Source organism: Chiloscyllium punctatum, chromosome 10 (assembly GCF_047496795.1).
Source record: "Chiloscyllium punctatum isolate Juve2018m chromosome 10, sChiPun1.3, whole genome shotgun sequence".
Classification (NCBI taxonomy): Eukaryota; Metazoa; Chordata; class Chondrichthyes; order Orectolobiformes; family Hemiscylliidae; genus Chiloscyllium; species Chiloscyllium punctatum.
In genome coordinates, this window is record NC_092748.1 from 4,873,964 (window position 1) to 4,901,843 (window position 27,880).

General features: G+C 45.1%; 1 protein-coding gene across 2 annotated transcripts in view; it reads right to left on the bottom strand.

Annotated features, from left to right (window-relative positions):
* Window positions 1-356: 356 nt before the first annotated feature.
* Window positions 357-27,880, bottom strand: part of LOC140481835 (aryl hydrocarbon receptor-like) — a 151,031-nt gene continuing 123,507 nt past the window's right edge. For both annotated transcript variants that reach the window (XM_072578367.1, XM_072578368.1), the window contains 3 exons: window positions 16,193-16,334; window positions 13,021-14,437; window positions 357-6,385 (listed from right to left, as the gene is read on the bottom strand). In XM_072578367.1, the coding sequence (XP_072434468.1) occupies window positions 6,212-6,385; window positions 13,021-14,437; window positions 16,193-16,334 (1,733 nt within the window). In that variant the 3' untranslated portion in view covers window positions 357-6,211. The remainder of the gene's footprint in view (window positions 6,386-13,020; window positions 14,438-16,192; window positions 16,335-27,880) is intronic.

Genomic DNA, 27,880 nt, shown 5'->3' on the forward strand with positions numbered 1-27,880 from the left:
ACTCAGAGGATACCAGTTCAAATCCCACCATGAATGATGCCAATGGAAATCTAAAGTCCGTTCTGTAATTGGGTGCAGATGGGAACACTGTTCCAATACTTTGATACAGGCTGTTGTTAGACGTGTGAACGATCTGGAGTAAAGCTCCCTTGGCTTTCAAGACTGGACTGACAAAGTTGGTCATCATAGCAAAGGATTTGCCTCTCAGAAGTTGAGTCCAGTGTGTTGCTCTGAATCAGTGGCATCTCTTCACACCTTGAGGTGCCTCCTTGTGAATGATTCTTCGTCCTACAGACTTGTGATTGATGCCATTTGTGCTTTGTTTGTCCACATAACATACACCACAGTCAGTCAGATTCTTGAGTCAGATATCTGCAGTTTATTTACAACACTAACCATTTACAAAGCTGTGGAATCGTGGATTGGCACATAGTCTGGGTTCCAAACTTACTGTTATCACTGTACATATACACATACAGAGTTGATTGACTCCGCTGATTCAATGACACAGATAGAGCGACTGAAGGGGATGGTGGTCACTTTATACTGGAATGTCACATATTGAGATGTCATGTAGCTGTCTTAAATGTACAGGCCTGACTGATCTGAAATCTAGAACACGCCAATGATAGATCATGAAAAATGCACTTTGCATTCATATAATGCCTTTAGTGTAAAATACACCCTGAGGTGTTTTGCACATACAAGCTTCCAAGTGTTTCATTGACTGTAAGGAAAATAATTGTTAAAGTATCAAGTAAAATTCTAAAGTAACAGAAAATTGTATTTTGGTGCAGTGCAGGAGAATGTCTCCTCCATGTCTACAACTTATTCCTTTCTGTGAATGCAGGTGGATGCTGGAGTATAATTTGGAAATCCCCACTACCTCACTGCACTATGGGAATTCTTCACAGAAATCTAAACAATAATGGAATGTGTCTAATCCTGTACTCACTGGACACTTAAATCGTTCTTGTCAGGAACGATTGCTGGAATGTTTCCAAGTTGACACAACAGATAAGAGGGAAATATATTTTCTATTTGTTTCAGGTACTACATAAACAAGCAACTTTATCTAGCAGTGATTCAGAGATGCCGGTGTTGGACTGGGGTGTACAAAGTTAAAAATCACACAACACCAGGTTATAGTCCAACAGGTTTAATTGGAAGCACACTAGTTTTCGGAGCGACGCTCCTTCATCAGGTGATTGTGGAGGGCTCGATCGTAACACAGAATTTATAGCAAAAATTTACAGTGTGGTGTAGCTGAAATTATACATTATACACCTGATGAAGGAGCGTCGCTCCGAAAGCTAGTGCTTCCAATTAAACCTGTTGGACTATAACCTGGTGTTGTGTGATTTTTAACTATCTAGCAGTGTCCTTCAACAAGTTTGAATGATTTCTTAAATGTCTGTGCCCAGCACTTCACTTCAAGAGTTTAGCATAGACTAAGTCCAAAGTAAGGTCAAACACTATAGTAGTCACAAATACAACTATGCAACACACACAGATGAATCTTGTAAATAATAAATCAGATTAAACAACTGAGGAAAATACAAATCAGTGGAAAACCCTGAAAGATTCTTGTGTATGAATAGTATTCCAAGGTTGTTACACAAAATCTTTATTATTCAGGATAAAGATTACATTTTGACAGGCAATCAACTGGCACATATAGATTGTGATCATCCAATAAATTGGATTTGCCTCATAAAAAAAGCGACAATAAATCTTGCCAAGCATTAACACATAATCATAAAACAAAAATGTGTACAAATCTAAATTCTGATCAACAAATATTCCATTCAACAAATTCAGAAAGCTTGATGCATAAATTAAATAATATAAATAAATGTCAAGCTTTCTATTTCTGACAGTAGATGCGCCAAAGCATTAACAAGTAAGATTCTACATTAAGATTACACAACAGTTAGTCATACTATTTAACATCAGCATTGTACAGTAAAAAAAGTCACATCATACTAACCAACTGACCTACATTTGTGACCAGAAAAAGTTTCAACAAAGCAGTGCTTCAAGGTGTGCTCAATGCAAATCTAGAAATCACATATTACACTACTTACAATCGTATAGACTCTATATTTATGCTTAAAGTTAGATTTCACTATTGATTGTCAGTGCACTTAATTCCTCCACTGATAGTCTTCACTTAGGAAGAACTCAAATTAGTTTTTTTTCTTCTCTATTCTTCTGTATTGTTTTCTTTTCCTCACCCAGGAGATTCCTGACCTACACCGACAAGTCACTCCCATAACCATCCAAGCAGGAATTCCTCACACATGATCCCAATATTTTGAAGAGTCCCCAGCTTTCATCATTGCACATCAGCAGCTATTCCTCCTGCCATTTGGACCACAAGCACTGGAAGTCCCTTCAAACCCCTCTTCTTCCCTATCCTCCGTTCTGAGCATTCATAAAACCTGATTGTGCTTTGTGTCATCTATCCCATTGTCTCCTCAGATGGCTCCCTGTCAAATTTTGTGTCTTAGCACTTTGGGACATTTCACCAGTTTAAAGGGTGCTGTATAAATAGGAGTTGCTCTCATCAATCCAGTCCAGGCATATCTGATTCTTCTTCTTATGAAGGACCCATCTGTTGAGTCTGTTCTTTTGTGAACACAAGGTTCACACAGATGCACAGGAAGACTCACAGCTTGACTATCAGATAAAGGAGTTCCTGCCAATCTTCTGTGTCCAACACTGCTAAGGTGGAGAGGCTAATTAGTCTGGTTGAAATCTGTTTACCCAGCATGCTCTGTGAGGTGGTGGGGGGAAGCAAAGATGGTGGCTGGTGAACATTGAAACCTGAAGACTGGTCCTTTGAAAACTTTTTTATGCTGCAAGTAGGAGTTAGTATCTGGGGATTGATCCTGGCACTTTCACAGAATCTCTACAGTGTGGAAACAGGCCATTCGGCCCAACAAGTCCACACCAACTCTCCAAGGTACGTCCCACTCAGATTCCACCCTCTGACACTATTCCTGTAATCCTACAGTTTCCCTGGCTAGCCCACACATCCCTGCAGACAATGGGCAATTTAACCTGGCTGATCCACCCAACCTGCATATCTTTGGAATTTGGGAGGGAACGAGGGCATCCAAAGGAAACCCACAGGGACACCATGCAAATTTCACAGTCACCCAAGGCCGGGATTGAACCCGGGTCCCTGGCACTGTGAGGCAGCAGTGCTGACCAGTGAGCCACTGTGCCACACCAGAATTTCCTGAATCATTCAGTTACAAATTTCCCCCGGAGTCTGATGGTAGTGTGGCAGTATCACTTCTGTGGCTGCAGGCCAGTATATGAAAGAGCACCAGCTTTTAAACACACCTCTATGCTGATGAGGTGATTATCTTTTCCTCTCCTTCTAAAAATGATGTACTTTTTATCACTGCACTGAACCTTAGTACAGTAGTATAGTATAGTAGTAAAGCTTCCATCCGCCAAGTCAACACTCTCCTAAGTAACTAAAATACCATCTCTTGGATAGTATCACAAACACAACCAGAGAAAAAGATCACATAGCCTATAAATAGCCTGCAGTTACTTTTCCATTTACTTAATTTGTGGTGAAAATATTGGAAATGGGGTAAAATGACTGTATTGAAAACACTCGGGGATGTATTCAACCAGAGTTAGCAGTCCCAATGTCAAATCCAAACAAGGTAGGAGCCTCTGAAGCTCAAAATGTCACAAATTCTCATTGCTTTGCTTGAGCGGTAACAGGATTTAAAACAAAAGAAAAAATCCCACTTCCCAAAAGTGATGCCCCTTTTGCAAGTAAACACCCTGACCTTTTTACTAGATTGCTTTCAGACTTTGTTAAAGAAAAAGTGGATCACACAATGCCAAGAGAAACATTTCTGGAATTGTTCTCGTGGGGTTAGAGCAGGACAGTGCTGAGGCAATTCAATAAGGCTTTGTAGGGGAGGCCATAAACGTTTTTTGTGTGTTTTATCCTTCATCACCTCCATAACTATTGATGGGTTGGCCCCTCAATGCAATGAAACTTAGAGATATCAGTGACCCTACACCACCTAACATAAACCAATGTGGATCCTTCACTTTAGTCTGCGTGAACATAGTTCGCTCAATCTGAATATTGGTTCAATAGAAAGATGTGACCTATGGTCCACTTCATAAGAGTGGTTTAGCCACACAGCAAAAGCAACCTGGATTTCTCTGGGGTACAGGTAGGAGTATAGGGAACCCTACACCAATGCCCTCGGGTTCTGGACTCTTCCACCCCAGGGAAAAGGCCTACAGCACAGTAAAGGCCCTTCAGCCTATTGAGCCTGCATCAACCTTACTACCAGTAAAGGTGCGCCAATCCCAATTTCCTGCACTTGTCCTGAATGCTTGAATATTGTGATATTCCAAGTGCTTATCTAAATATTTGTTAAAGTTTTTTTTCTGGGGCCTCCAGCAAGGATTCTACTCAGGGTTTGTGAGTACCCAGTGATGGTGAGCTGATGGCTTGTGGAGGTGGCCTCTTCATCTGTAAAGGCCTGCGAATGCCCCACCCACCCACCAATAGGCAGCTGGGCTGCCCGATGATCACATACTTTGTAACAAGAGGACAGGGCCGTCAATATGTCTGCCGCTCCTTTTAGAAACATAATTCATCTCAATCTTAAACATGTTTTTACAACTTTTCATCGAACACTTCACTGTGGGGAAAAGTTTATTTCAATCTTTCGTCTCCGTGTGTTTCATCTCCGTCAACTTCAATCAATTCCCTTTTCCTTTTCAAGTCAAACAGGCAATTCCTTGGACACCTCCAGGCTCTCGAGATTTGACCACTTCCCCACTTTCCTTTAGAAACAGAAGGAGGCCATTCAGCCCCTTGAGTCTGTTTCACATTCAATTAGATCAGCATGCTCCTTCCATCTAACCCCACTGCTTCTCGAAGCCTCCAACCTTTGCCTCATAAAAATGTTCAGTTTTGAAAAACTGCAGTTTTGAATTTTTTAAAATTTGACTTCCACCCTCACAAAAACTGCTTGTGGAATGGAGAGTGTGTATCAATGTGTTTCTCTTCCACTGTGTGTCAAGAATTGCTTCTGGACGTTGTCCCTGAAGAGGCTGGCTTTAATTTCTGGTTAGAACCTCTTCTTTTGGACTCTCCCACCCGAGGAAGTAGTTTTACGCATCTACAGACACAGCCAACTCCTTTAACCATTTTAAACCCTCCCATGACATCAGCTTTCGGCTTGTATACTCAAGGGAATATTAGCCTAGTCTGAGTGGCCTGTGCATGTAATTTAACCCTTTTAGCACCAGTATCACTGGTGAATCTGCATAGCCCACCCCAAGGCTAATGTATCCACCTTAAGGCATTGTGCCAAGAACTGAACACCATTTCTCCAGATGTGGTGTAACTAGAGTTTTCTCCCAAATATTGTAACTTCAGCTCTGAGAACGTCTTTTCAAAACTCAAAGGGCCCAAGCTACAGAATCGTCCTTGTACAGCAGGTTCCTTTCCCTAAGCAGGACATTTTGAGAAAGGATGAGAGAAAGATCGCTGCACGGAAGAACTCATGTTGGCTGGGGTTTAAATACTGCTTTGATGGGTCATTTGCAACCTTTATTCTGTCAATCCTGAGGCATGATGGTTCTGATGTGACTGCACTGAAATACCAGCGGAGAGTCTTTCTCTGTCTTGGTGGAATTCCCCTTTGTTTCCCAATGACTTGTTCAACAAAGGTGTGCACTGAGGCACCATTTCGCAGTCACTCAGCCCAGCTATTTCACCGCAAGCTCCCGAATGCGGGTGCAATTCCTCATGTATCTCGCTGCGGGAAATACTTGAGCAGATGCCACACATTCATGGGCTGGTTAATGGTCCGGAATGGCAGTGCCGTGGAATCCCAGATTCCTGTGCCTTTGTGCAACACAACACAGTCCAGCTTTTCGATGTCTCTGACTAATTCCAATCATTGAGAGAGGAGGTGATACAACAGGGGCAGTAGATCAGAATAACGTAAGCTATTGGCCTTCATAATTAACACTCTAGGAGCACTTTAGTCCGCACATCTTTAACAAAACAAAAACACTGGTTTGTAAACCCACCCCACCCATCCCCATAACCCACCCTGAGAAGACCAAGTAGGCATTGTTTCAAAAAGTGAACATGCCTTGTTTAAACAGGAAAGCCTCTATCTTGTTGTGAATCTGTGTCCTGGTGCTAATCCTCAGCTGACCTCCCGGTTGGGTGTCCCTGAAGGTAATAGCCAGCTGCAGAGGGGTTTTGATGAATGCCCATACTGGGTTGCAGTCTGTCTGAGGGCACTGTGCTCCCATTGGGATGGTCGCAACCAAATGCCAGCTCTCCACTGTCCAAATGGCAGCTGCTGTCCACCTAGGAACACGGTGAGAGAAGGCAGAAAGACAAGAGATTAGGTTTACCGTGAATTACGGATACGAGCTTACAATTGGAGCAACCCAGGAGGTGCCAGGCTCCACAGGAAGGCTGTTCTCGGAGCTGGAAGTGGGCTTCTCATTCTCTTGTAAATGCTGTATTCAGCCTCCCACCTCCGAGAGAGCCACACCCTGTCATTCAACTGCTGGCACCTTCCTGTTGTCACCTTTGTGGCCAATCTTCATATGCTGTGGGGTAGATAAGAAATCTATTCAGTGATTGGCACCATCAAGAAGGCCAATCCCCACCTTACCTGAAACAAGAACAGAAGTTGCTGGAAAGACTCAGCAGGTCTGGCAGCATTAGTGGAGAGAAAGCAGAGTTAACATTTCACATTCCGTGACCCTTCCTCACAGCTGACAGTAGAATCAATCATCATAGAATCCCGAGTGTGGAAACATGCTATTAGGTCCAACAAGTTCACACGAAACCTCCAATGTGCATCTCACCCAGACCCATTCCCTACCCTATTGATCTATATTTAGCCATGATCAACACACCTAGCCTACACATCCCCGAGCACCATGGGCAATTTAGCAAGGCCAATTCTCTTAACATGCACATCTTTGGATTGTCAGGGGAAACTGGAGCACCCAGATGAAACCCACACAGACACAGGGAGAATGTGCAAACACCACACAGTCGCCCGAGGCTGGAACCGAACCTGGGTCCTGGAGCCGTGAGGCAACAGTGCTAACCACTGAGCCACCGAAACACAGGCAAGTGGGACTAGTTAAGATTGGAAAACTTGGTCAGCATGGACAAGTTGGACGCTAAGGGTCTGTTTTCATGCTGTAGTCCTCCATATGCAGGACCTTGATGAGACTGTATCTAGAGTATTGCACTAAATTTTGGTCTCTTTATCTGTAGAAAAATATAGCTGATTTAAAGGAAGGGCAACCACGCTTCACGAGAATGATTCCGGGGATAAGGATTTTATTTCTGATGACAGACAGAGTAAATCTGGCCTATACTCCCTAATGTTTCAGAAGATCAAGAAATGATCTAACAGAAACATGTGAAATCCTTCAGCAGCCTGACAGGGATGGATGCCGAGAGGATCTTTTCCATTGGCTGGGGGACCTAGAAGATAAGAGCATAGTTTCAGGACACGCACATTAGTCATTTGAGTTGATGAGTGATCCCTTCACTCAGAGAACTGTGAATCTTTTGAAATCAATAGTGCTTGACAGATTCTTAGGCACTAAGGGAATCCAGTGATCTGGGTATGAAGATGGTGTTCTGGCAAAAGAGGAGCTTTAATACTGTAAGACACAGGAGCAGAAATTGGACCATTCGGCCCATTGAGTCTGTTCTGCCATTCATCCACAACATTACTGTATGCCAAAGCAGGCTTTTGTGGGGCTGAATGGGCTCCAGGAAGTCCTATTTCATACCTTTTGTTTCTTTGTTTAGCTTTACTTGCTAGACACAAATTTCTGATCTTAGCCACAAGTAGACAAGTAAGCACAGTTAGCTTTGTTCCTCAACGGAGTTTGTCTGGGGATTTAGTAATGGAAAATTAGGGCCCTGAAGATGAATTGAGCAGATATTTTGCCTCCATCTTCACTGTAGATACCAATAACATCCCTGAAACAATCATGAGTCTGAAGGCGAAAGAAAGACAGGAACTTAAAGCAGTTGGAATCACCAGGAAGAAAGGGGACTGACAGAATTATTAAAACTGAGAAAATAACAAGTCCCCATATCCTGATGGACTTCAACCACAGGTTTTTAAAAGTAGCTGCTCAGACTGCAGATGCATTCATTTGCATTTTCCAAAGTTCGCTCAATTCCGAAAAGGTTCTGCCAGATTGGAAAACTGGGAATGTGACTTTTCTATTCAACAAAGGAATGCATAAAAACACAGGACAATGCCTGTCGTTGGAAAAATGCCATGATCTATTAATAAGGAGTTTATAGGAGGACATTTAGAAAAGCTTAATGCAATCAGGCAGAGTCACCGTGACTTTCTGTAAGGGAAATCAAGTTTGATTAATTGATTGGAGGTCTTTGCAGAAGTAACAAGATAGATAAAGGGGAATTGTTGCATGCACTGTACTAACATTTCCTGCAGTTAGATTTCCAGAAGGCATTTGACTAAGTGCCACATCAAAGATTACAAAGCAAAATATGAGCTGATTTTGTGCGTGTCGGGGTTGGGGGAGGTCGGTGTGGAACTGTAGGTAATACATTAACATTGGTCGAGGATGGACAGAGACTAATCGGAAGCAGAGACAGAAAGCGGTTGTTTTTGAGTTGATGATGCCACAGGAACCAGCATCAGGGCCACAACAGCTTACATTTACTATCAATTATTGGATGAAAGGACTGAACACACGGTTGCAATGTTTGTGGTTAATATATAGAGATTGGTTGGAAAATAAGTTGTGAAGATGATATAAACATTCTGGTACGTGAATCACAAAAGGTACAGCGATTCTGGTACCTTTTGAATGGTTGGCGAGGCAAGTGGAATGCTGTCTTTTGTGATGGAGGAATGTAAATTCACACCAAAGTGTTTTGCTACAGTTGTACAGAGCATTGGTGAGGCCACATCTGCAGCACCGTGTCCAGTTTTGGTCACCTTATTTAAGGAAGGATATAAATGCAGTAGAGGCAGTTTGGAGAAAGTTCACTTGACTGATACTGGAATAGAGAACTCATCTTATGAGGGAATGTTAAACGAGCTGGGTTGGATCCATTGGGGATTTGAAGAACAGAAAATAGTACTGCACAGGAAGCCCACTCAGCCTGCATCATCACAGGATGCCTTTCTAAATTAACCCTCCCCCTCCCCCCCCCCCCCCCCCCCCCCCAACGTCACTATATGGTTTATGTACCTTTATTCCCTGTCTATTCATGTGTCTGTCAAGTTACTTCTAACAGGAGATGATCTTATTGAAAGGTATAAGATCCCGATGGGACTTGATAGGGTGGATGTCGAAGAGATATTTCCCTTTGTGGGAGAGACTCAAACACTGTTTATAAATCAGACTCTCCCATTTAAGATTGCGATCAGGATGATCTTTTTAACTCGGAGGGTTGAGTGTCTTTGGAACCCTTTCCCAAAGCACAAGGGATACCGATTCAGAAGTCTGGATGGATTTATAATTATGTTTAACTGACTTGCTGGAGTTTTGACGTGATATGTGAGGATTTCCAGAAGGCATTTGAATCAGTGCCTGACAATAGACTTGTGAAGAAGGTTGGAGCTCCTGGGATAAAAGCAACAGGGTGATGTGGATACAAAATTGGCTGAGTGATAGAAGACAGAGCTGAATGGTCAATGGATATTTTCAGTCTGGGAGAAGATTTATTAGTGGAGATCCCCAGGAGCCCATAGTGGGATTCTTGCTTCTCTGATTTGTCTGCAGGGGACAATTTTCAAGTCTGCAAATGAGACAAAACTTGGAAGGGTTGTAAATTGTGAGATGGACAGTCTGGATCTCCACAAAGCAAGTGTTAGCTGAGAAAAAAACATCAACATACAGTGAGTTGTCAGGGCTTGGACTGCACTGCCGGGAATGGTGGTACAGGGCAGGTTCAATCGAGGCGTTCAAGAGAGTACTGAATAGTTATTTGAATAGCGATGGCATGCAGAGCTAGGAGGAAAAGGCAAGAGATAGACACTTTGGGCTGAGTGGCATCCTTCTGCATTGTAATAATTCTGCCATTCTGTGAACATATTTAAAGTCGAGTCAGACAGATTCTTGACCAACAAGGGAGTCGGAGGGGATTGGATGCAGCAAAATGGTGTTGAGGCTGCAATCCAATCAGCTACAATCTTCTTGAGCGGTGAAGCAGGCTCATGGGCTAAACACTGAGTGATTTCTCCCAAATGCCACAAGTGTATGAGCAACCTTGAGCAGTCCGCTTATCTGCTCTCTAGTTAACTCTAGCCGACTAACCCTCTGATCTATCTGTATTCTAGTCCCATGTGGAACATGGACCCATGTGTCATCTCACCCCGTACCTCCCCCGACTAGAGGCAGCATAGAACATAGAACACGGTGGCACAGTGGTTAGCACTGCTGCCTCACAGCGCCAGAGACCCGGGTTCAATTCCTGCCTCAGGCGACTCTCTGTGTGGAGTTTGCACATTCTCCCCGTGTCTGCGTGGGTTTCCTCCGGGTGCTCCGGTTTCCTCTCACAGTCTAAAGATGTGCAGGTCAGGTGAATTGGCCATGCTAAATTGCCCGTCGTGTTAGGTGAAGGGGTATATGTAGGGTTATGGGTGGGTTGCGCTTCGGCGGGTCGGTGTGGACTTGTTGGGCCGAAGGGCCTGTTTCCACACTATAAGTAATCTAATCTAATCTAATTACAGTGCAGTACAGACCCTTCGGCCCCCGATGTTGCGCCGCCCTGTCACACTAATCTGAAGTCCATCCCACCTACACTATTCCATGTACATCCATATGCCTGTCCAACGACGACTTAAATGCACTTAAACTTGGCGAATCTACTACCGTTGAAGGCAAAGCATTCCATTCCCTTACTACTCTCCGACATCTGTCTTATACCTATCTGCCCTCACTTTAAAGTTGTGTCCCCTCGTGTTTGCCGTCCCCATACTTGGAAAAAGGCTCTCCCTGTCCACCCTAACGCTCTGATTATCTTGTATGTCTTATTAAGTCACCTCTCAACCTTCTTCTCTCTAATGAGAACTGCCTCAAGGTCCTCAGCCTTTCCTCATAAGACATTCCTTCCATACCAGACAACATCCTAGTAAATCTCCTCTGCACCCTTTCCAAAGCTTTCACATCCTTCTTATAATGCAGTGACCAGAACTGTACACAATACTCCAAGTCTGGCTGTACCAGAGATTTGTACAGCTGCAGCATAACCTCCTGGTTCCGGAACTCAATCCCCCTATTAATAAAGGCCAAAACACTGTATGCCTTCTTAACAACCCTGTCAATCTGGGTGGCAACTTTCAGGGATCTGTGTACATGGACACCGAGATCTCTCTGCTCATCTGCACTCCCAAGAATCTTACCATTAGCCCAGTACTATGCATTTCGATTACTCCATCCAAAGTGTATCACCTCACACTTGTCCACATTAAACTCCATTTGCCACCTCTCAGCCAAGCTCTGCATCCTATCTATGTCTCTCTGCAACCTACTACATCCTTCATCACTATCGACAACCCCACCGACCTTAGTGTCATCTGCAAATTTACTAACCCACCCTAAGCCCCCATCCAGGTCATTTATAAAAATGACGAAGAGCAGTGGACCCAACACCGACCCTTGCGGTACACCGCTAGTAACTGGACACCAAGATGAACATGTTCTATCAACTACAACCCTCTGTTTTCTTTCAGCAACCAATTACTGATCCAAACTGCTATGTCTCCCACAATCTCATTCCTCCGCATTTTGTATAATAGCCTACTGTGGGGAACCTTATCGAAACCCTTGCTGAAATCCATATACACCATATCAACTGGTTTACTCTCATCTACCTGTTTGGTCACTTTGTCAAAAAACTCGATAAGATTCGTTAGGCACGACCTACCCTTCACAAAACCGTGCTGACTGTCCCTGATCAGATTATTCTTTTCTAGATGGTTATAAATCCTATCTTTTATAACCTTTTCCAACACTTTACCAACAACTGAAGTGAGACTCACTGGTCTGTAATTACCAGGGTTGTCTCTACTAGCCTTTGTGAACAAGGGAACCACATTTGCTATCCTCCAGTCCTCAGGCACTATTCCCGTAGACAATGATGATTTGAAGATCATTGGCAAAGGCTCGGCAATCTCTTCCCTTGCTTCCCAGAGGATCCTAGGATAGATCCCATCCGGCCCAGGGGACTTGTCTATTTTCACACTCTGCAGTATTTCTTCCTTGTGAACCTCAATCTCTTCTAGTCTAGATGCAAGTATCTCTGTATCTTCCTTGCCAACATTTTCCTTTTCTATAATGAACACTGTCGAAAAATATTTATTTAGTGCTTCCCCATCTCCTCTGACTCCACACACAACTTCCCACTATTATCTTTGATTGGCCCTAATTTAACTCTCGTCATTCTTTTATTCCTGACATACCTATGGAAAGCCTTAGGGTTAACCCTGATCCTATCCTCCAACAACTTCTCATGTCTACTCCTGGCTCTTCTGAGCTCTCTTTTTAGGTCTTCCCTGACTTCCTTGTAACCCTCAAGCGCCCTGAGTTTTCACATTTTGTCCTAACATAAGCCTTCTTCTTCTTGACCAGGGATTCCACTCTCTTTGTAAACCACGGCTCACACGTTCTATATCTTCCTCCCTGCCTGACAGATACATACTTATCTCGGACACACAGGAGCTTTTCCTTGAATAAGCTCCACATTTTTAATGTGCTCATCCCCTGCAGTTTCCTTCCCCATTCTACGCTTCCTAAATCTTTCCTAATTGCATTGTAATTTCCCTTCCCCCAGCTGTAACTCTTGCTCGGTGGAGTACACCTATCCCTTTCCATCACGAACGCAAGCCTGACAGAATTGTGATCACTGTCTCCAAAGTGCATCATGTTCCTTTTCAAACAGACTTATGTCAATAGGATTGCAAACCAAGTACAGGTTACCTTGTGGGAATTGTCCTGAGGTCCAGAAGCTGAGAAACATCCGTAAGGATCCACTGTGAGTGTGTGTTGCTCTGGACACAGGTCCACGAATGGGTTGCTGGAAGGATTTAGTGGCTGATACTGGCAGAGAGGTATCTCCTGAGCCTGCTGCTTCTCTGGGAAAGTACTATATGTGGAAGATGTGGCAAGGAAGCTATGGTAATGGCCATCGTCGCCTGTTCCGTCATTCATCGTGAACTCCATACAAGGTGCCCCAGTCACGTGGGAATCTGTGCAGGTAGTGATCCCACTTGGACACGTGGACAGAAGCTGCTGATAGGAAGTCAGGCCCTGACCGTAACCAAGGAGATGGTCCGGTTGGTCCTCCACCGGTTGATCAACTGCTGACTGGCGATGGTAATCCAACAACTGGGTGTTAGCCGGGCTACGGGAGAGCATGCTGTCGGCCAAGGGCAGCTGTTGGTGGGGTTTTGGTTTAAACGGGCAGTACGTGTGCAGATGCCCCTTCAGCTGCTGATGGCTGGGTCCCTCCTGGCTCACCTGAGGCTGCCCGTCACTGTTTGGGAAACACTGAGCCAAGGCCTGGTCGCTCTGGTGGGTCAGCGGCAGGAGGCCTTGTTGCTGCATTATCGGGGGTTTATTGGATTGGAGGGAGTGCTGTTGTTGATGGAAATGCTGGGGGGGATACGGGGCCTCATCGCCAAGGGCTTTGCGGGAATATGTCAAAGGGCTTGCAGGCGCAGCCTGGGAAAACCCGGGAGTCGGGAATGGTCGCTGGGCTCCAGGCAGCTCCTGGTCGTTCTTACTCACAATCGAGTTGTGGACGTAGGACAGAATTTCCCCGTTGGTCCAGGCATCGCTCAGCGGCGGGATGTGTCCCGGATCCGTGTCCAACGTCACCGTCCTCTCGTCAAACAGGAGGAGCTGCAGCTCGTCTGCACCGAGCCCGAGGTTTGCCAGTGCATTGAACAACTCACTGTTCAGACAACCGTCCTCACCAGGCGGCTCGAGGAAGTCCAACGTGGACAGTCGGGGGTCGAGGTGCCCGGCGTTAACCCCCTGCTGACTCACCTCACTGGCGTCACCCGCAAGCCACTGCCAGTCACCTCCAGCTGTGCCGTTGGGCTCGCTGCCCTGGGGGTGCCTGGGATCTGGCGCAGGGTGGCAGACGTACACGGACTCGTCCTGGCACATCATGACACCCAGAAGGGAGCTGGGGTCCACGTTCCTCTGCCCCTTCTTCGCCCTGCCAGTGGAGTCCCTCCTGCCCCTGCCGCCTCTCCCTTTGGCAACCCCAGGGTCAGAGGGCACACCGGGAATGGAGCAGGCAGCCTGGTAGAGCAGTGCCTCTCCCGTGGCGAAGGTGAACGGTAGATGGAGGGAGCGTTTCCGGAGCTCTTCCCCTCCTTCTTCATCTCTGCAGAGTGAGACCAAAATCAGTCAATTTGCCGTTGTGGATAAATATCACAGTGGCACTACCCCCCCCCCCCTCCACCTCCCACCCCCCAACCCCACCCCCACCTCCCCAACTGCCCCGGGGCTTCAGGTGGAGGAATTGGTTTCATATTTCTCTCAGGGCATCGTGGTGCATGTGGAATTCTCTTGCCCAGAAAACTGGGGCAACATGGAGGCTGGGCCGTGGGGTACCGTTAAGGTGAGTTAGAGAGGTTCTTGATTTTTAACAGGGCACTCAAAGGGTGTCGGGGTAAGTGGAGTTGATCTTTCAAATGGTGGAGGGGTGCAAAGGCCTTCTCCTGATGTTTGTGCTTGGCCATATTTGGAAAACAACAAGGCAAGAGCTCCAGCTAGATAAACACGGTAACCCGGGGATTATTGCAAGTCACTTCAGTGCCCCTGACAGGGTGGGGCGAGATCATCAGCTGAGATAGTCCATCCAGCTCGATCCATTCCCCACACCCCACCTCAGGAGAGCTCATCTGTGCTCCTTCCAGGGCTGGTACAATGACAACATTGAAAAGGCATCTGGACAGGTTCATGATTAGAAATGGTTTAGCTGGATACGGTACTAGATTAGTTTAGGATGTCTGGTCGGCATGGACGAGTTGGACCGAAGGGTCTCTCTCCTTGCTGTACATCGCTCTCACTGTAATGGCTTGTTGTCTGTGTTTCCGTGAGGAAAGAAGTTACCATTTGTAAAGACGCTGAGCATGTCCTCAGCTGATAACCTAGAGTCAGTTCAGCTTTGCTGTTTCAGGGCAAGGTTCTACCTGATCCTCTGACCCTCTTTCCAGGAATTCCTCGCTATTTTTGGGACAGATTTCCACCCTCATGAGGGATCCCACCATTGTAAAGGAGGGAATTCTAACCTGATCAGTAGAGGCAGCATGGGACAGATGATAGACGTCCAGAGATAGCAGCCTTTCAGCAGCTGTGTGTGTGGGGTTGACTGCATGTTGCAAACCCCTCCCCGCCCCTCCCCCCCCTCCCCTCCCCCCCCCTCCCCCGCTCTTCCATTAGGGGAACAATGTAGATAAATCCACTGGGGAATCTGGACCTTCGAACTTCCCCACGCTGACCCGGCATATGGGATAGCAACGAGCAACGGCAAAAAGACTGGGGAGGGGTGGTGGCGGAGTTGCATTTTGTGTAAAGAGCTAGGAACTGTATGTGTTGTCAGTGTTCCGTGGGGCCAGATTCATGACTGCACTGGAGTGTCAGTTTCTGTGTCGCACAACACCAGCCGAAGTCATCTAGCCAGCCCACATGGCAAGTTACAATGGAACTAAGGGCTCTCATCTCGCCACACCTAGAAGTGTGATTATTTCAAATCTTTCATGAGCCAAGACCCATGACCTCCCTCACTCAGGGAGACTGGAACATGGAGGAGAAATCCCTCCCTCAGCCTGCAAACAAAATAAAAACTGAAATCTTCCATCCGGCACAGATTTCAATAAAAGCTTCCGGAAGGCTTTATAATCCAGGGCCCCTCAGTCTCCAAGACACTGGGTGTTTTCACAGCTTTAATCAACCCCTTAGGCCATCGACTCGCAAAGGATTTGAACATGGGCAGTGCGCTCACTGCTCAACATTAAAAGTAGGAGGGATCATGTCATTTCAAAACTAGAGAAGGAGAGTACAATGCTGAAAACAAACAGCACCAAAGGAAGGGTGACAGAGGTGGATTGAACAACCTTACAGTCAGATCACTCACACCAGGGGCCTCTGCGTCGCGATGATATAATCCGGTCTCCCATTTTTGTACACCAGCCTCGCATTTGCTTGAACCCAGGCCCATCGGTTGTCCTTAGTGAGCAGTCGGAAGACAGTCAGGCCACTCTCTCCTGTTTTAATCACTGAAACCCAAACAGAAGCGAGTGTGAGCTCAGCCATTCTAGCCAAATGACCCCAAATCGGCAGGATACCGTGATAATAACTCCTCACCATTCAGGCCTGCAAGGTCATGATTTAATCCTTGCTGCATTCAGATTCCTGGACAAGGCACTCATCGCTCACATGCTACTGCCCCTAGATTCAGAGGAGTCAGGGAACGGTCAATAAAACAGGCTAAGTTCAGAAATACACCCAACCACAAATGGAGAATGTGTCAATGATGGACTGGACTGGAGTGGCTATGGCAGTCCTACAATTTTGAGTGATGCCATTGGCTGCAAAATCTCCCTTTGATACTAATTTCGCATCAGAGAGCGGCAGGGGCTGGGCGCAAGTGAAGGCAGAGTGCAAAGCCGATCGGGAAGGTAAGTGATTGTTATTAGAGTGGGTGTGTTCTAGGCCCCAGGTCCTACAAAGTAGGGCCTCCCTCCTCTAACCTAAATTAAAAGTCCACAGATTGAAGAGTGAGGCTTTAGCTCAGGAGTCTTCGACAAGGAGGTTGAGTGAAGTGATTACGCCACAGTTGAAGAGGGTGAAGACATGACTGCCAAGCTGGTTCAGTGTGCTACGTGCTTGATGTGGGAGGTCAAAGACTCTGCTGTGTCTGGCTCATATATGTGTGGAAAGTGTGTGCACGTTCAGCTACTGACAGAGCATATTGCAGCACTGATGAAAGAACTCGAGGACCTTAGACTCATCCGAGAGAACGAGATCTTTCTGGACAAGATCTTCAGCGAGGTTATTACACCGACCATACCAGAAGAGAGCAGAAGGGAGCAGACGATGAGGAAGGCAGAGAGGAGACAGGTGCAAGAGACCGTGGGAGAAGTACCTGTCAGGAACAAGTTGAATCTTTTGGAAACAGTAGAGACAGATGACACTGCCAGTCTGTGAGGCGGCCAGGTCTGTCAATCAAAAGTTGGCGTAGAGACAGAGCGGAAGGGTCGGATATCGCACAGAGCCGTGGTAATAGGGAACTCCATAGTGAGAGGAACTGACCGGGGTTTTTGTGGCAGCAGACAGGACTTAAGGATGGTGTGTTGCCTTCCTGTTGCCAGGGTTAAAGACATCACAGACAGAGTGCAGGAAATCCTCAAGGACGAGGGTGAAGAGCCAGAGGTGGTGGTACATGTCGGCACAAATGATGTCGGGAAGAAGAGGAGCAACAAACTACAGCGGGACTTCGGAGAACTAGGAAGAAGGTTGAAAAGCAGGACGTCCAGGGTGGTTATCTCCAGTTTGCTTCCAGTTCCTCGGGCTGGTGAGGCCAGAAACAGGGAGATAATGGACTTGAACGTGTGATTGGGAAAATGGTGCAGAAAGCAAGGATTTAAATTCTTGGATCACTGGGGTATGTTTTGTAAGCATAAATTCTACAAAAGAGACGGTTTGCACCTTAATAGGTTAGGGACCAGCATTCTGGTAGGCAGGTTTGCTACTGCAACACAGCTACGTTTAAACTAAGTAGCGGGAGGCAAACTGGATGTTTAAGAAGGAAATTGAAGGGAAAGTTAGAACAAGGGAAGTCAAGAAAGACAACTGTATCATTGAGGCAGAAAACTCATAAAGGGATCATACTGTAAGGTTGAGTGAAATAGGAGTTGATGGGAAGGGTGAGGGCAGTAACAAATTAAAAATACTGTACATGAATGCACAAAGCATTAGAAATAAGATGGATGAGCTTGAGGCTCTTTTGGAAATTGGCAGATACGATATTGTGGGGATAACTGAGACGTTGCTTCAAGTTGACAGGGCCTGGGAAATGAATATTCAAGGCTACACATGCTATCGTAAGGACAGACTGAGGGGCAGAGGGGGTGGGGTGGCCCTGTTGGTAAGGGATGATATTCAGTCCCTTGCGCGGGGGGACCTAGAATCAGGAGATGTAGAGTCAGTGTGGATAGAGCTGAGAAATACTAAGGGTAAAAAGACCCTCTTGGGAGTTATCTACAGGCCCCCAAACAGTAGTCTGGAAGTCGGATGTAAGTTAAATCAGAAGCTGAAATTGGCCTGTCGCAAAGATGTTACTACAGTTGTTATGGGGGATTTCAACATGCAGGTAGACTGGGAGAATCAGGATGGTATTGGACCTCAAGAAAGAGACTTTCTGGAGTGCCTCCGAGATGGATTCTTAGAACAGCTGGTGCTGGAGCCGAGCAGGGAGAAGGCAATTCTGGATCTGGTATTGTGTAACGAACCAGAATTGATCAGGGACCTCAAAGTGAAGGAGCCATTGGGAAGTAGTGACCATAATACAATAAGCTTCAATCTGCAATTTGAGAGGGAGAGGGTACAATCAGAAGTGAGAATTTTTCTGTTGAATAAAGGGAACTATGGAGCTATGAGGGAGGAGCTGGCCAAAGTTCAATGGTGCAATACCTTAGCAGGGATGACAGTGGAGGAACAATGGCGGATATTTCTGTGTATAATGCAGAAATTTCAGGATCAGTTCATTCCAAAAAGGAAGCAAGATCCTAGGAGGAAGCATGGGTGGCCGTGGCTGACGAGGGAAGTTAAGAAACATATAAAGTTAAAAGAGAAAAAGTATAACATAGCAAAGATTAGTGGGAAAACGGAGGACTGGGAAGCTTTTAAAGAACAACAGAGGATTACTAAGAAGGAAATATGCAGAGAAAAAATGAGGTACGAAGGTAAACTGGCCAATAATATAAAGGAGGATAGTAAAAGTTTTTTTAGGTATGCGAAAGGCAAAAAAATGGTTAGGACTAAAATTGGGTCCTTGAAGACAGAAACAGGGGAATATATTACGGGGTACAAAGAAATGGCAGAAGAATTGAATTGGTACTTCAGATCTGTGTTCACTGGGGAAGACACAAGCAATCTCCCTGAGGTAATAGTGGCTGAAGGACCTGAACTGAAGGGAATTTATATTTGCCAGGAATTGGTCTGAAGGTTGCTAAGTCCCCGGGGCTTGATGATCTACATCCCAGGGTACTGAAGGAGGTGGCTCTAGAAATCGTGGATGCATTGGTGATTATTTTCCAGAGTTCGATAGATTCGGGATCAGTTCTTGCAGATTGGAGGGTGGCTAATGTTATACCACTTTTCAAGAAAGGTGGGAGAGAGAAAGCAGGAAATTATAGACCAGTTAGTCTGACCTCAGTGGTGGGAAAGATGCTGGAGTCTATTATAAAGGATGAAATTACGACACATCTGGATAGTAGTAACAGAATAGGTCAGAGTCAGCATGGATTTATGAAGGGGAAATCATGCTTGACTGATCTTCTGGAATTCTTTGAGGATGTAACTCTGAAGATGGACGAGGAAGATCCAGTAGATGTAGTGTACCTGGACTTTCAGAAAGCTTTTGATAAAGTCCCACATAGGAGGTTAGTGAGCAAAATTAGGGCGCATGGTATTGGGGCAAAGTACTAACTTGGATTGAAAGTTGGTTGGCTCTGATAGGAAACAAAGAGTAGTGATAAACGGCTCCATTTTGGAATGGCAGGCAGTGACCAGTGGGGTACCACAGGGATCAGTACTGGGACCGCAGCTTTTTACAATATATATTAATGATATAGAAGATGGTATTAGCAATAACATTAGCAAATTTGCTGATGATACTAAGCTGGGTGGCAGGGTGAAATGTGATGAGGATGTTAGGAGATTACAGGGTGACCTGGACAAGTTAGGTGAGTGGTCAGAAGCATGGCAGATGCAGTTTAATGTGGATAAATGTATGGTTATCCACTTTGGTGGCAAGAACAGGAAGGCAGATTACTACCTAAATGGAATCAATTTAGGTAAAGGGGCAGTACAGAGAGACCTGGGTGTTCTTGTACACCAGTCAATGAAGGTAAGCATGCAGGTACATGCAGCAGGTAGTGAAGAAGGCTAATAGCATGCTGGCCTTCATAACAAGAGGAATTGAGTATCGAAGCAAAGAAGTTCTTCTGCAGCTGTACAGGGCCCTGGTGAGACCACACCTGGAGTACTGTGTGCAGTTCTGGTCTCCAAATTTGAGGAAAGACATTCTGGCTATTGAGGGAGTACAGCATAGGTTCACAAGGTCAATTCCTGGAATGGCGGGATTACCTTACACTGAAAGACTGGAGCGACTGGGCTTGTATACCCTTGAGTTTAGAAGACTTAGAGGGGATCTGATTGAGACATATAAGATTATTAAAGGATTGGACACTCTGGAGGCAGGAAACATGTTTCCGCTGATGGGTGAGTGCCGAAGCAGAGGACACAGCTTAAAAATACAGGGTAGACCATTTAGGACAGAGATGAGGAGAAACTTCTTCACCTAGAGAGTGGTGGCTGTGTGGAATGCTCTGCCCCAGAGGGCAGTGGAGGCCCAGTCTCTGGATTCATTTAAGAAAGAGTTGGATAGAGCTCTCAAGGATAGTGGAATCAAGGGTTATGGAGATAAGGCAGGAACAGGATACTGATTAAGGATGATCAGCCCTGATCATATTGAATGGTGGTGCAAGCTTGAAGGGCAGAATGGCCTACTCCTGCACCTATTGTCTATTGTCTAATTTCTAATCAACTAATATCTAAATATTCCAAACATCTGAATAGAAGGCTGATCATTCTTACTAACTTACTAACCATGCCTCTATATTGTCATCCAAACAATTTATATAAATGATGAACAAAAGAGGACCCAGAACTAATCCCTGTGGAAAACCGCTGGTCACAGGTGCCCAGTCCAAAAAGCAACTCTCCACCATAACTCGCTGTCTCCTGCCGTTAAGCCAATTATGTATCCAATTGGCAAGCTCATTCTGAATCCAATGTAACCTAACGTTACTAATTAGTCTACCATGCAAAATCTTGTTGAAGGCTTTACTGACATCCAAATAAACATTTACTGCACTGCTATCACCAATCTTTTTCATAACTTCCTCAAAACACTCAATCAGGGTAAACTCAATGGGCCAAAGGGCCTTTTCTGCACTGTATGAATCAATGAATCAAAATTTGATATGATTGGATATTTTCCTCAAGGGCGCGGGCTTGATGAAACTCAGACTAATCAATTTGGCAACTTTGTGATCTGAATAAGACTAGGAAGCGATGTTAGAGAAAATGCTATATTATGCCAAACCAAGGAAGATTGACCATTGATGAATGTCTGCTGTTCACTAAGATAGTGAGGCAAAACTAAATAATAGTGTATCTCTCCTGCCGCTGTTATGGACCAACACTGAGAAGGGATGTTACACTGCGAGGAATGAACTTGCAGTCTGGATTGGAAGCTCACTGAGGACGTAGCTAAGCTTGTGGATAACTAATGTCCAACTCAGAAAGATTGATAGATTTATTATTAACTCTAACGGGGCGAATGCACAGTTACTTGTATTGAGGATATGATACCAGAAGCAGCAGCACTAAGACAGATCTGGTTGAAGTTTTAGAGAAGCATAGCCTTCAATCCCACACCAGTAAACTGCTTCAGACAGTCCATCAGATTCATTTCCTCAAATCCTTCTCCACACAAGGAGACTCAATATGAATATCTCGTTCGAGGAATTCCAAAGTAAAATGGTTGGGACTGACAAAGGGAAAATGCTTCCAGGTGGAGGCTGCTCATCTCTCTCCCACAGAGCAGGTTCAGGCACAAACCATCTGCTGCAGCCAGAGGAGCCCAGCTGAGTTAGAGCTGTCCTTCTAGATATGCAGTGCAAGGCAGAAAATTCCAATTACAATCATAGGATCCCTACAGTGTGGAAGCAGGCCATTCGGCCCATCAGGCCCGCACCGACCCTCTGAAGAGCATCCTGCCCAGACCCACCTCCTTATCCTATCCCTGTAACTCTGCATTTCCCATGGCTAATCCAGCTAACCTACACATCCCTGAACACTATGGGTAATTTAGCATGGCCGATCCACCTAACCTGCACAATCTTTGGATTGTGGGGGGAAACTGGAGCACCCAGAGGAAACCCTCGCAGTCAAGTGGAGAATACACAAACTCCACACAGACAGTCGTCCGAGGGTGAATCAATGTTGCAGCCTCTCACAGGATGGAGCTAGTCTCTCCAACCAAATTTTCTCATTCTCCAGTCATCAATCTTACAGACTCAGCATGGTTGACAGAGTTAGTGCAGGACCTAGAATAATTTTACATTGCTGAAAAGAGACACATTTCATCACGGCAAATTTGCAAGAATGACAGATTTCAGTAAATTGTTGTAGTTTACACTGCAAGGAAAAAGGGTGAACCAGCACAATGAGTCAGACTCTGGCAATTCAATGATGTGAGAACAGGAAACCACATCATACCACGGCCCATCCGCAGCATTTCAGTGACACTTTGCTGTGAGCAGGAGCTGTGGGCGCAGATAGAAGAATGATTTGTGGAGTGGCAGGGATAGCCTTGTTGTTTCAGCTCAGTGCTGACATTCCGACATATTGCAGTATGCAGCTGGCTTTGCACTCTGCCACTGGGTAATGTCACCCTGGTTTCAGTGTATTCCCACATTGAAAGACTGAGCAGACTTGGGGGCTTTTCACCATAAAAGAAGGGAGCGACTAATACTGAGTTCAAAAATTATGAAGAGGTTTGCGAAAGTCCACATGGAGATATTCAGCAGTGATGATGGGCAGGTGGTGGGGGGGTGGTGTGTGTGGGGGATGTGTAAGTAAGTAACTGGGTAGGTAGGAAGTTAAAACCTAAGGCCCTAAATATGAAATAGTCATTAATAAATCCAAGAAAGAAGAACATTGGGGTGGCTCAGTGGTTAGCACTGCTGCCTCACAGCGCCAGGGACCCAGGTTCAATTCTGCTCTCAGGTGGGTGCGTGTGTGGAGTTTGCACATTCTCCCAGTGTGTGCACGGGTGTCCTCCAGGTGCTCTGGTTTCCTCCCACAATCCAAAGATGCGCAGGTTAGTTGAATTGACCACACTAACTTGCCCACGGTGTCTAGGGGTGTGTAGGTTAGGTAGGATTATAGGGTGGACCTGGGTTGGATGCTCTTCAGAGTGTTGGTGTGGATTTGATGGGTCAAATGGCTTGCTTCCATACTGTAGGGATTCTGGTTTACTTACAGAATAGTGAGTGTGTGAATGCTTCCACCACAGGGAGTGGCTGAGGTGAACAGTATCAGGGCATTTCAGGAGATGTTAGGTAAATACAGGAGAAAGGAGGGATATTCGGATGTTGTGAAATTAGGCAGGAGGATGGAGTCTCATCTTGGCCACAGATGATGTTATGGGCTGGTTGGGGTGAAAACCCAGGCAAAAGTGAGGACTGCAGATGCTGGAAACCAGAGTTTAGATCAGAGTGGTGCTGGAAAAGCACAGCAGGTCAGGCAGCATCCGAGGAGCAGGAAAATCAACGTTTCGGGCAAAAGCGCTTCATCAGGAATAGAGGCAGGAAGCCTCTATTGGGGTGAAAACCAGCCAGAACAGTACATTCTGTCTAATTTCCATCATCTTGCTGGCATTAGCTAAATGGGGCTCGGCAGCAACAGAAAAAATCATCAGAAAGCATTTGGACAGCCAGGGTTAGGAGAGATTTTCTTTGGTTGCTATGTTTTTACACCATCATAAACAGAGCAGCAAGATTACATGTTTTGCCTATTTAAAGGCAAGTTGAAAGCTTAATAATTAAAGTTTCCAGTAAGTTTCCAGGACTCTGACCCCTCCCTTACAGTAGTTCCATGGATAACACGTGTCGGAACCAGAAAGGCTGATATTCTTAACTAGAGCTGGGTGATTTCATAGCTTATTGCTTTAAGAATGCTATATCAGGAAAAACAGAAGTAAGTCAGATCCATTCAGATTACAAAAGAAAAACTGCAATTGGTTCCATAGTGGTAGAATTCAACCTGATATTCTAGCAAAACCTCAAATACAGGCTTATGGAAGTCTGTTCGTTTAATATACACTAAGCACCAAGATTCAAGGCAGTTAGAGAAAGAACAAACAACAAGTTATGAAAACAGAAAAAGTCAAAGATAGTGATTATAAGTAAAAAGTATGATTAGTAGGTTTCAACCTATGATTGAAAATGGCCTCAAACTTAAAATTCTTATCCCTGTTTTCAAATTGCCTCCCTGTACACCCTTCCCTATATCTATAATTTTCTCCAGCCCCACATTCCTCCGAGATACCTACGCTGTAATCCTGGCCTTTTCAGCATCCTCACTTCTCATCACTTGATTACTGGTGGCCGTGCCTTCAGTGTCATGGGCCCCATATGTGGGAATTTGCTCCTGACACCTTCCCATCTTTCCCTCTCTCCCTTGAAGGCAGCACAGTCGCACAGTAGTTAGCCCTGCCGCCTCTCAGCGCCAGGGACATGGGTTCAATTCCAGTCTGTGTGGAGTTTGCACATTCTTCCTGTGTCTGTGCAGCCTTTCTCTGGGTGCTCCGGTTTCCTCCCACAGTATCAAGATGTGCAGGTTCGGTGGATTGGCCATGAGAAATTGCCCATAGTGTCCAGGGATGTGTAGCTGAATGAATTAGCCATGGGAAATGCAGGGATAGGGTCGGTGGGTGAGTCTGAGAGGAATGCTTTTCCAGAGGGTTGGTATGAGCTGAATGGTCTGCTTCCACCCTTAAAACCTACCCCTTCAACCAAGCTTTTGATCAGACGCCCTGATGTCAAGTTGTGTGGCTTTTACAGCTGCACCATAGAAGGTAAACTGTCTGGGTGCATGATGGCCTGGGACAGTAACTGCTCTGCCCAGGACGGTAAGAAACTACAGAAGGTTGTGTGCACAGCCCTGACCATCAAGAAGCCAACCTTCCAACCACGGACTCCATTTACACTTCATGTTGCGGCAGAAAGGCTGCCAACGTGATCAAAACCCCCAGTAATGCTTTCCTAAAGCTTCTTCCGTCAGGCAGAAGATACAGAAGCTTGAACGCACACACCAGCGGGTTCAAAAACAGCTTCTTCCTGACTGTTATTACACTGATGAAGGGACTCTCTAACTTCAAATAATGTTGTTCTTGCCTCGTGCATGTCCCCTGCAGTGTAACCTGTATGCCTCACTCTGTCCAAGACTTTTTCACTCTATGATCGTAAGTCCTTGCTGACTATGACCTGAGTGTATTCTTTGCAAACAAAGCTTTTCACTCTACATGTGACAATAAGTCAAATCAAAGCAAATATTGTTTGATTCCACTCCTGTGAAGCATCCTGGGGTGTTAAAAGTGCCATATGCAAGTTGTTGTTATATACATTGTAGCATTTATGATTGCCTAGGTTCCTAAAGTGGAAGAACTGACACATCCAAAACCACAAATGTGAACAGATGTTAAATCCACCCATTACATCACACCCAGCTGCACATTGAAATGGCTTGGATGAAACCATTACTGGGCCTAATTTCGGTGAAAATATTATTTTCCACTAATTATTTGAAATTGGGGTATGCATTAATTTTGTGCTGTGCAGCTTCTCCACATCTATCTTCCTCGATTATTTCACCTAATGTTGACAAAGGATCCACATGTGAAATGCTAACTCCTTGGTGCCGTGCACACTGACTGCCTGATGGTTCCCAATATTTCCAGTTCCTGCTCCATAATCCACGATACTCAGGCAATCCAGTTTTCCTCACTCAGTCTCAGTTGAAAGTGCTATAGGTATGTCGGCATGTAAATTGGCCTTCTATACCACGAAAACAATCAGCCCAGAAATGAGAGTTGACTTGTATGTCGAGTATAAAAGTCAGCATGTTTAATTGGTGCTCGGCAGTCTGAAATGTCATCAGCATCTGATGCAGAAAGAAGCTTCCGTCCTTTGCTTATCTTTTGCTCCTAAGTTACACTGAGAAATAAACCCTCTCTCTGTTGGGTGATAGGTTGAGTTTGACTTCCAATGTGAGTTGTAGGTTGAAAAAGAGGGCAGTGTGATTTACAAACCCAGTGTAGGCAAAATCATGGCTTCTGAAATCAGAAAATGGGGACATCTTAGCTGACTGTTCTGTGGCTTTTGTTGTGATAAGCAATGACCGATCCTGGGTCACCCTTGTTCACTGCAGCTTACATGACCGTTTTTGTTTCCAATCCTCGAAGAACTGAATGATCAAATTCACCTTCAAAAACATGTCAAAACTGACATCTTGCCTGAAAGCATTGACTCACACCAGGGTACAGTTCAGACGGGGTTTGGGTGTACGCTGGTACCTCCCATGAGTTACTGTTCATATCTAACACTGAAGCAGTTCCCTTGTATTCAACAGTGTGAGGCCTTGTTTGCAAGCAGAAAGCCACATTCATACACTGTAGCAACTGGGATCAGCAATTGGGATCTACAGGACTGTCATATGCCCCAGAGACTTGCTGCTGGAGGGCTGACGATATAGGTGGCACAATTAACCTCTGCCAGTCCACAGTACAGAGCAGGAGCTAGACCTTCATGCAATATCATGTATATGGTTTAGCATGGTAACTACAGAGCAACATCAGATTTCAGATCTTGCCATCAGAGTCATCTCCTCCCAAGTCTTGATCAATTGGGCCAAAGGACTGAGGAATGTCAACAGACTTTAATTTGGATCAATACTAGGTATTGCATTTTGGCAGAACAAAGAAAGGCTGGACTAATACAGTTAATGGTAGAGCTCTGAGCAGTGTTGCTGAACAGAAAGACCTAGGGGTTCAGGTACATAATTCTTTGAAATTTGCGTCACAGGTAGGCAGGGTGCTTAAGAAGGCATTTAGCGCACTTGCCTTCATTGCTCATGCTCAGACTATTGAGAGTTGGGAAGTCATGTTGAGTTTGTACAGGATGTTGGTAAGACCAGTTTTGGTGTACTGTGTCCAATTCTGGTTGCCCTGCTATAAGAAGGAAATTATTAAATTGGAGAGGCCCCATAAAAGATTTCCCAGGATGTTGCCGGGAATGAAAAGTTTAGTTAAAAGGGGAGGCTGGATAGGCTGGGACTTTTATCACTGGAGCATAGGAGGTTAAGAGGGTGACCTTAGAGACGTTTATAAAATCATGACGGGCAAGCTAAGGTGATAGCAAAGGTCATTCCCCATGGTGGGGGAGTTCAAAATTAGGGATCATATTTTAAGGTAAGGGGGGAAAGACTTAAAAGAGACCTGAGGGGCAATTTTTTCACACAGAGAATAATTCGCAAGTGGAATAAACTGCCAAAGGAAGTGGTTGATGCAGGTATAGTTACAACATTTGAAAGACATTTGGATAAGTACACAAAGAGGAACGGTTCAGAGGGATAAGTACCAAATGCAAACAAGTGGGATTACTTTAGGATGGGAAACTTGGACAGCATGGACGAGTTGGACCGAAAGATCTATTTCCATGCTGTATGACTCTATGACTCTGTAAATCAGGTTTTATGGACAGCTGTTTTAACTTTGGCTTAACCATATATCTTAGTTTCAATATTAAGAAAACTTCTGCCATATACAAGTCAGTCTTAAGAAGATTAGGTACACAGTAGAAGAATGTGGAATTTGCTACCAGAGAACAGTTGAGTTGAATAGTATTGACGCGTTATAGATTGATGTGGGAGCAAGAAATAAAAATATAGAATGAGATGGAGTCAGGATGGG